Source organism: Garra rufa, chromosome 9, assembly GCF_049309525.1.
Source record: "Garra rufa chromosome 9, GarRuf1.0, whole genome shotgun sequence".
NCBI classification, from domain to species: domain Eukaryota; kingdom Metazoa; phylum Chordata; class Actinopteri; order Cypriniformes; family Cyprinidae; genus Garra; species Garra rufa.
The window spans coordinates 23,710,831-23,721,245 of NC_133369.1; the positions used below are offsets into that span (position 1 = coordinate 23,710,831).

The window sequence follows — 10,415 nt, forward strand, 5'->3', positions numbered from 1 at the left end:
TCAACCACATCTGCATATTTATGTTTTGTGAACTTTTAGCTTGTATCAAACTCAATCGCCCGGCATTACAGACTCCAAGTTAAACAAGACCGAAGTCATTTAAGAAGCTCAGAAGTGAAACTCTATGCCCGGTCTGCAAATCAGACTTTCATTTTTTCATTTTTAAGACTGAAAAGAAAACTACCAACTTATCACAGAATATATAATATGACATTTACAGGTCATTTAAAGCAAACCCATCTATTACACAGTCTTAAACCATATTATACCAATTAATAGCTATGATTTAAAGAAATTCTCAGCTTTTAAAATTCCCTTTGTGTTGCAGGGAAAGATTTGGGGTTTGCACAGGCACGTTTGATTTCGTGTTGATGGGACATGGCTGCAGGCTCAATGGAACTGGGGTAATAGCGAATATTACATCACGCTCAGAGATGGGTGTAGCTGATCTCGTTCGTGCACTACCGGCACGTCTGGAATGCACATTTGCATACAACCCCTTATGCTACAAACTGAAGATATGCAAATTATGCCACAATCTGAAGATATGCAAATTACGCCCTGTGAGGCAAATCACACCCTCAGATTTTTTTCCCCCGGCGTAATGAAAGAACAACAACAACGGTGACGTTGTACAGCATTTTATTGTACAATTTTACATATTAGTTTGTACAAAGGTTTAACAAAAACAAAAGATGTCCTGATCTGGTGAGCAAAAAAAAGAGCAAGAACTGATGGTTTTTAAATTACCAAATGGATGTAGTGGCTGGGTAAACTCGTATGGGGGGGTGAAAACCCCTTGAAATGGAGGTTTTAGTAAAGGGAAAGGGATTGGGGTGTTGATGGTCAGAGTTTGGTCCAAGTCCAATGGCTTAAGATTCTGTGACAGGTTTCAGGGTCGGAGTCCGGAGGTCATGCAGGTTTAGGAGCGGGTGTATTTGCCCCAGATGTGCAGCATGAATACAGATGCGATAAAAAGCAGACTCATCACCAAAACTGGTACTGGACCACTGCAAAAGGGGAGAAAAAATAATTTAATTATTGGCAAATCTCATTATGACCATTAAAAAAAAAAAAAAAAAACAGTAAGACAGAGGGACCTCTAGTGGAGGACAGACAGACAGACTAAATTCAGTAACTATTTCTCAAATGTACAATATGAGGATTTGAATAAAAAGTTCAGCACAAATTTTCTTCCCAGTGGGCCAATCAGGACTGCTCGTCTCGATCATGTGATAGAAGACGGGGTAATTAGGATTCTAAATGCTGGCGAGTCGGACACTGTTAACGAGCTAGTCGGAAAATGTGGGGCTTTATTAAAGCAGGAACTGACCATCCCTTGGGTCGCTAGGCAGCCGCGTAACCATGCCGACTGAAGGCCCACCCCTCAGGCTTTAATTGATGTGACCTTTTCCGATGGAACTTTAATTAAGCTCAAAACACACAGACACACACACACAAAACCTAAAGAGTGAAAAATACTTCACACACATAACTCCACACAGACTCTCCTACTCCAAAAGACTCTTGACTGTAAATACGGCCACTGTAGACACACTCAAATCCATTCTATGCTCAGCTAATGCATACATATGGAATGAACAGATGTTGCATTACCTATGCAGAACAGTGCTTTAAAAACAAAATGGGTCCAGAAGACTATATTCTAGAAGTTAGGTGCAGAGAGAGAATGGCTCTAAATACAGCGCACACATGTACGCAGCTGTAGGAGGGGAAACGGCAGGGGAGACATCAAATAAAGACGGAGGTTGAGCCCATGAGGCCAATTTCCTGTCGTTAAAATTTCATGTTTATCCTTATAAATGCTAAACCTCTCAGAACCCTCTGCCCCTCCTTTTCGTGTCACTTCCTGTTGAGCGGAGGGGATGAATTAAAAATGAGCGTCTGTGTTGGTTTTTTGCACATTAAGTATCACAAATCCAACCCAGGCTCATTGGAAATACATGTCTGTATATACATTTCTGCAAGACCGGAATTAAGTACCTTACTGCATGTTTCGTGGCAGTTTCAAAGTGAAATGTCCTGAGAGTGACGCCAAAACACAATCTCAATACGTGACCATGGCGCATTTTTATTACATTGGTAAAGGCACGTATTTCCCTCCATATAATGGACTTCTGTGGTGCCCCCGAGTTTGAACTTCCAAAATGCAGTTTAAATGCAGCTTCAAAGAGCTCTAAATGATCCCAGCCGAGGAAGAAGGGTCTGAACAATCAGTTATTTTCTAAAAATATTTACAATTTATATACTTTTTAATCTCTACACACACTAGCTAGACAGGACGAGCTTTTGAGGTTAAAAAGTATTTAAACTGTATTTTTTTTTTACTGATAGTTTTGCTAGATAAGACCCTTCTTTCCTCGTTTAGAGCCATTTGAAGCTGCATTTTGGAAGTTCAAACTTGGGGGCACCATGGAAGTCCATTATATGGAGAGAAATCCTGAAATATTTTACTCAAAAAACAATTTCCTTACGACTGAAGAAAGAAAGACATGAACATCTTGGATGACAAGGGGGTGAGTACATTATCTGTAAATTTTTGTTCTGAAAGTGAACTACACCTTTAAGTGCAACGCTGAATTGCGTGAGCTACAGAGCAAACCTACTGAGTTAGAAAACGTATGCATATGAAGCTGTATATGTGACGACAATGTTCAAAAGTATCAGTTTTCAAATCGCGCAGGATGTTACAATTGTTTTAAAGCCATAAATTAATATTCTGCATGTAACTGTGTGAAAATTTGTCTTTATTAATCAAAACTGTGTAAATCATACTTTGTGTGAAAAGGAATAAAAGTTGAAAAGAGTTTTACTGCCTCTAGAGTTAATTTAAACTGGAAACTTTTCAGTTTTGCAGAAATGTATATAAAGGCACATATTTCCAGTGAGCCTGTTGCTCAAATTGCAACTTATTTTGTACTTAAATTAAACAATTTAAAAAAAAAAAAAGATTTCATAGCTTGTGGATTGTCCACACACAGCTTTCTGTAAAAAAAAATAAAAAAATTCATAATGACTAGCAATAAAAAAGAAAAAAATTATATATCTCTCAATATGATTTTACTATTATTAACAAAAGAGCACTGAATAAAAATCTGAAAAAGAAAATTGATCTAAAGATGTCTTTGTCATTTAACAAATTTAATATAAATAGGTTGATTTTAAATAAATAAATTCATTCTTAAATTCCATATTTCTGCAGTATATTTTCAAATATATGGCAATTATCTATCCAAATAACTGAATAATAATGTTGCCCCAAGAGTGTACGTCACAATTTATAAGATAATTGTTTTAGGAAAACTGCTGAACAAAAAATTCAATATTCAAAAATAAATCACATTTAAGTATGGGTTGGTAAGATTTGTTAAATGTAAAAAAAAAAAAAAAAACAATAAATAAATAAATAAATAAATTAATAATAATAATAATAATACATAAGTATATTATTCTCACCAAAGCTGCTTTTAATAAATGTCAATATAATTAAATTACTATTTAAAATACCTTTCTACTTTAAGTTTCTTTTGGCATTTTCGCCTTTATTGTGAAAGGACAGATCAGATATGACAGGAAGCGAAGTGGGAGAGAGATCGGGAAAGGTCCTCGAGTCGGAATTCGAACACAAAGCTATCGGCACCGACACCTTTCTATTTTAATATGTATTTTTTAGAATGTAATTTATTCCTCTAAAGGCAAAATGTAATGATTCTTCATTGAAACACTCTGATTTGGTGCTGCTAAAAATAAATTGTGTGTAATATTGTAAGAGCTTTTACTGTCACTTTTTTTATAAATGCAACGCATCCTTGCTAAATTAAAGTATTAAATTCTTTCTCTGAGTAGAAAGAGTTTTAATTAATTATGTATTGTGTGTAAATACTCACACTTTAAGTCCTGGTGAGTCTTCAGTGTAAAAGCGCCACATTCCTCCTGTGCCAGCTGATGCTGTGGATCTGCCTCCGCTGCGTGCACCACTGCTAGGGGCTTTCCTAAAGAAAACAACAAAAAATATGTGTTTATAAGACAAATAAAAGTGTTAGATATTATCAAACACTCATTATCAGTGCAGCTAAACTAATTCAATCAACCTCTGATGTCGTCAAATTTGTAGGACAAAACATTGAATAGGGCCTCATCGGTAAATTTGTGACTTACTAGGTCTAACTAAACAATATTATTGAAGACTGATGATCAAATCACAGAAGCATTGTGTATTAAGGCCCAAACAAAACTCTTACTAAGTCCTTACCTCTGTCTGGCTGAGGTGCCAGCGGTGCGGGGGGCCACTGTTTTACTGGGGGACCGGCTGGAGGCACCAACATTTGTTGCACTAGCTGCGGGTCCAGGCTGAAAAAAACAAATATATAGATCAATAGATGTTCAAACCTATACAGCATTGATATAATTCCACATATACTTTATAGTACAAGTTAGTATTCATGCTAAGAGAGTGGGTCAGATTTAGACTGAAGAGCTGGTGTGGGGGGTCCAAAAGAGCCACGTCTCCAAACAAATGCGGTGATTGCAGCTAGTTAGAGAACCAACCTTACAGACTTTGCATATAAATCTACTGGCACGTAACTGAATATTATTTAAAACCCCAATGCAAGTAATTAAAACTCAAATCCAACTAATTAAATGACAGAACTAAGTTAGCCATTCCAATAACGGTACGTTACGTTATTACAAAGCATGACTGGGTACCAGATAGCAACATAGAAGTAACTGTAAATATGCGCAAAACACTTATATTATAAAGCTACACAACTACGAAAAACGGTATTAAGAAACTTACCATTTTGTTTAATATTATGTTTCAGGAGACTACGGGGAAAAGAATGAATCAAGTTGACTGCCTCTGTAACTGAACTCCAGCAGATCCAGACCACTACAAGAGAGAGCCTATTGATGACGTTTCACTGAGAAGGCCACGACAGCTATTGAAAGGACCCATATAGGTGCCAATACTGTGCCTGACTGAACAGAGATCCTGCGCGTTACATTTGAACGAATTTGGAATTATTTCTGAAACTGGATTTGATATAAAACGTTAGAACAGATAATAATAAAGACAAACAATTTTAGCCAATGTAGCTTCGCGTTAGTATTTATTTTTGGAAAACTCAAAGGCGGTACAACGGAGTGCAGTGACGTGTCCTATGCGATGGATGATGTGTACAGGGTAGGGCAGACATTTTGGCTCAATCAGGAAGCCAGTTTCACTAAATCGCGAACTTTGAGCCATATTTGATCATTCATAGACAGCTGAGTTAGTGTCAGTAAACGTAAGAGTACAGGTGAGTGTTTCCTCGTCTCGATATTTTAAAAATATTGTCTGGTTGTTAACACTGTAGGCACAATTTAAATTTGTGTAAACAAAATATGACATTACATGATGTTACAGTGTTACTATCAAGTATGTAGCTGGGTAACTTATACTAAGGTCTAGACTTATATTTTAAGAAATATACAACGTTCACAATGAATATTGATGTTTTTATAGCGCTGGGTTGACGTGTCCCGCTTGTTTATAGATATCTGCAGACATTTAATGAGGTAGGACTGTAATAACATATAATAGAATGTATTAGAGATTATGATAGAGTGTCACCCAGTGACATGAACACATGGACGCGCGCAGAGACGTGTGCGCGCTGGCCTGTTGTAACAGTAGGGTGAAATGAGATACTTGATGTAATTAAGATTAATCATCTGATAGAAAACATTGTTAACTTTATCTGCATCTTGTGTTTGTATACTTGACCATATTTTGGAGACTAATTGGACCACATCATCTGAAGGCTGATAAATAAGCTTTCAATTAATTGGCGGAGATGCAACTATTTGAAAATCTGTAATCTGAGGATGCGAAAGATCTAAATATTGAGAAAATCATCTTTAACATTGTCCAATTGAAGTTCTTAGCAATGCATATTACTAATCAAGAATTAAGTTTTGATATATTTACAGTAGGAATTTTATAATATATCTTCATGGAACATGATCTTTACTTAATATCCTAATGATTTTTGGCATTAAAGAAAAATTGATCATTTTGACCCATACAATGTATTTTTGGCTATTGCTACAAATATACCTGTGCTGCTTAAGACTGGTTTTGTGGTCCAGGGTCAAAATTTGTTCTCAGAAATCAGCTAAACCGGTGATATATATAAATAGTTTTTGGTTAGGAACTTATTTATAACTGGCAGTAGACGTCTTAGAACGTCTTTGTTTAGATGGCTAAGTAAGTGTAAGTATGTGTCTAAGAGATTAATAGATTTCTGTACAGCAGCAACTGGAAAATCGAGTTGCTTTGTCTTGAGCTTAAAAATGATGTGTAGTATTCATTTGACTTCTTTTTGACTCAACAGGTTCTGGTTAGGACAGGATGGTTCGGGTGGTGTTCCTGCACCCTGATCTGGGTATAGGTGGAGCTGAGCGTCTGGTGGTGGATGCAGCCGTAGCTCTGCGCTCTCGTGGATGCAGCGTTCAGATCTGGACGGCACACTATGACCCCCAGCACTGCTTCTCTGAAACGCTCTCACCTGACCTGCCTGTGGTCTGTGTGGGTGACTGGCTGCCCACCAGCGTGTTTGGTTATTTCCATGCTCTGTGTGCGTACCTGCGCATGATCTTTGTAACTCTCTATCTTGTGCTCTTTAGTGGGGAGGAGTTTGATGTTGTCTTCTGTGATCAGGTAACTACTAATGCCACTAATGCTACTAATTATCAGTATTACTTTTATACTGTTATAGTTCTAAAAGTATTAGCTTTTATTTTTATAATTTCAGTATTCAATTTAATTGAGGTTTTTAATGTGCTTTTGTCTTTTACATTTTTTTTTTTAAATATATCTATTTAGATTTATTTGTTTTATTATTTCAGTTTTATTAATATACTTTAAGTACCTAAACTCATTTTAGGTAGGTGCTACAACAACATTTCTTCCAATATTTAATTTAATTTAATTTTACTTTAGCTTAGTTTAACAACACAGCTTATTTTCAGTGGTGGACTTGAACAATGTATTGACAATGTAGAAAAAAACATTTCCAAGCATAATATCTAACCTTTGCTCTGCAATCGTTCTTCGATCATTTAAATAAAAGTTATAGAAACATACACTACCAGTCAAAAGTTTTTGAACAGGAAGTTTTTAAATGTTTTTTAAAGAATTCTCTTCTGCTCACCAAGCCTGCATTTATTTGATCCAAAATACAGAAAAAGCTGTAATATTGTGAAATATGTTTACTATTTAAAATAACTGCTTTCTATTTGAATATATTTTAAAATGTAATTTATTCCTCTGATCAAAGCTACATTTTCAGCATCATTACTCATCATTACTAGTCTTCAGTGTCACATGATCTTTCAGAAATCATTCTAATATGCTGATTTTATTATTATGATAATTATTATTATTATTATCAATATTTAAAACAGGAGAAATTATAGAAATTAATACTTTTCTGATTAGTACTCATTATTTAGCAAAGATGCTTTAAAATGATCAAAAGTATTGATAAAGACATTTATAATGTTACAAAAGATTGCAATAAATGCTGTTCTTTTGAAATTTCTATTCATCAAAGTAACCTGAAAAAATTCTACTCGGCTGTTTTCAACATAATAATAAATGTTTTTTGAGCACCAAATCAGAATATTAGAATGATTTCTGAAGAATCATGTGACTGGAGTAATGACGCAAAAAAAAAAATCAGCTTTGAAATAATAGGAATAAATTGCATTTTAAAATATATTCAAATAAAAGGCAGTTATTTTAAATAGTAAAATATTTCAGAATTTTGCTGTTTTTGCTGTAATTTGCTTCAAATAAATGCAGGCTTGATGAGCACAAGAGACTTAAAAATCTTACTGCTCAAAAACTTTTGACTGGTAGTGTAAAAATTACAAATTATTTTTATTATGTGCAAAGAATGAGCTAAGTAATACATTTTACATTTACATTTATGCATTTTGTTGACGCGTTCATCCAAAGCAACACTGAATTGCGAGCTTTGAATTTTTCCTCACAATGCTATGATTGACCAGCCAGAATCAAGAGAGTCGATCATTCTCCACACATCAACAATTAATTTTCTTTGCCCATCTCCCATTTCTTTCAGGTTTCAGCATGTATTCCCTTTCTCCGATTGTCAACCCAAAGAAAGAAAGTCCTATTCTACTGTCATTTCCCTGACCAACTACTAACTCAGCGTCGCTCTGCTCTAAAGCGCATATATCGTGGCCCCATCGATTGGTTCGAAGAACTGACCACAGGCATGGCTGACCGCATTTTGGTCAACAGCCAGTTCACTGCAGCAGTCTTCAAAGAGACATTCCCCAAACTGGCTGAGATTCAAACCGATGTTCTCTATCCCTCTCTGAACTCGTCAGCTTTCGATACTGAAGTAGAAGGCCTCAGTGGGCTGCTCCCTGAGGGGCGGAGCCTTGTCTTTCTGTCAATCAACCGCTATGAGCGCAAAAAGAACCTGCCATTGGCACTACAAGCGCTAGCAGCCCTAAAAGAGCGTTTGTCAGTGGCGGAATGGGAACGCGTGCATCTCGTGATGGCGGGGGGCTACGACGAGCGTGTGGTTGAAAATGTAGAGCACTATGAAGAGCTGCGCTCACTAGTGACCTCTCTTGGCCTGGAGGACCATGTCACCTTTCTGCGCTCCTTCTCAGATAAACAAAAACTGTCTTTGCTGCACAGCAGCACTTGTGTACTGTACACTCCAAGCAATGAACATTTTGGCATCGTACCCATTGAGGCCATGTACTCACGTTGCCCGGTTATTGCGGTTAACTCAGGTGGACCGCTAGAGTCTGTGGCCCATGACGAAACGGGCTTCCTTTGCGAACCAACCCCTGAGTGCTTCTCCGAAGCCATGTGGAAGTTCGTTACGGACCCTAAACTCAAGCAGCGTATGGGACAGGCTGGAAGAGAGCGGGTACAGCAGCGCTTCTCGCTGCAGGCCTTCACCGAGCAGCTCTACAGACATATCCTCAACCTTACCCAATAACCAATTATGACATCATAAAGGCCATTCGGCTTCGGACCAGCACACATCGGATGCATTCTGCCAGTCCGGTTTCCATGGTGGGACTAATGAAAGTATGTCGTCTCTAATGAAAGAAAAGAGCAGTGGGAGTTAACATGGCTTAAGAGTTCAATACAAGCCTTGAAGAATGTGGAGCACTCGTCCGACCGAGAGGTTAATGAATTATTGCGCGCCAGCCACATTGATCAAGTGTGTCATGGCGAGGCCTGAGGACCATATATGTGTATATCTTTTTATGCCAAAGGCCTATTAGAGAGTTTCTCGGGCAGAAATCGATAGAGAAGTTTTCTGTGCCCTGCTCTGTTTGCCAGTGTCTCTGCTTTTGTTTAGTGATAACAATGGAGGGTGTTAAGAGTTATTAAAGTCTCAAGCTAAAGATGCTCATAACAAGTTTGTTTGAGTAGAAATAGAAAAAAAGTTTTCCTAGGACACTGAAGGTCATATGCTGTATTGGGATTGAGGTTGTTACTGACTGTGTATCTTGTCATGCTATTGATACGAGACCAAAGCCCTGATTAAATGAGATGCTGCATCGTGGCCGTGTTGTTTGTCTTTGTCTCTTGAAGCTTTTATTTTTGGATATATTGGATATAGGCTGACCAGACAGAACAGTGGCCTGTTTACTTGTGCAGTATTAAGAACAGATCACTGTTGTGTTAACATTTCCGTTTTAATTTCATTTTAAAAAGCGTTCAGTACTTTGCCTTTGAGCAAAGTTTCTCAAACACAACAGTTATAAACCAATTACATGGATAGTTTACTCAAAAATGACAATCCTGTAATGGTTTACTCACCCCCATGTCATCCAAGATGTTCATGTCTTTCTTCGGTCGAAAAGAAATTAAGGGTTTTGAGGAAAACATTCCAGGATTTTTCTCTTAAGGCCTATATAGTGGAATTCAAAGGGGGCCAATGGGTTGAATGTCCAAATTGCATATTTAGTGCAGCTACAAAGGGGTGTGCATATATAGTCGAATATTCGCTCTTTATTTATTATTTGAAAGAAAAAAAAACACTCGTAAATGCAGGGAATCCACGATAAATCCTGTGCCGTTATAATTACATGCACTGGGTGGCGCTGTGGAGCGTGTTAACAAGTTGACTGTATTTGATCATAAAATGTCGTCTGCCTCGCGAAGTTTGGAATTACTTTGATCAAAATTATCTAACAAAATGGAATTACTTTTGATCAAATAAATGAAACTCAGTAATCATAATTTCACCACAATGAGACATCAAATGAAATCCAAATACCATCGACTCAGGAAACCGCTGTCCATCACTGAATTCACGACTGCAGGTAAGCGCAGTTGTACACGAGTG

At 37.1% G+C, this 10,415-nt stretch overlaps 2 protein-coding genes across 2 annotated transcripts; one reads left to right on the plus strand and one right to left on the minus strand.

Moving 5' to 3' along the window:
• Positions 1 to 625: 625 nt before the first annotated feature.
• Positions 626 to 4,950, minus strand: sec61b (SEC61 translocon subunit beta). The gene is made up of 4 exons (XM_073847683.1): positions 4,820 to 4,950; positions 4,274 to 4,371; positions 3,909 to 4,013; positions 626 to 1,010 (listed from the first exon to the last, which is right to left on the minus strand). Exons 1-4 carry the CDS (start codon positions 4,820 to 4,822, stop codon positions 923 to 925), a joined length of 294 nt encoding a protein of 97 aa, XP_073703784.1. The 5' UTR covers positions 4,823 to 4,950; the 3' UTR covers positions 626 to 922.
• Positions 4,951 to 5,218: 268 nt separating this feature from the next.
• Positions 5,219 to 9,629, plus strand: alg2 (ALG2 alpha-1,3/1,6-mannosyltransferase). Its single transcript, XM_073847530.1, has 3 exons — positions 5,219 to 5,321; positions 6,399 to 6,724; positions 8,154 to 9,629. The coding sequence occupies exons 2-3, from the start codon at positions 6,416 to 6,418 to the stop codon at positions 9,051 to 9,053; spliced, it is 1,209 nt and encodes a 402-aa protein (XP_073703631.1). The 5' UTR covers positions 5,219 to 5,321; positions 6,399 to 6,415; the 3' UTR covers positions 9,054 to 9,629.
• Positions 9,630 to 10,415: the final 786 nt, after the last annotated feature.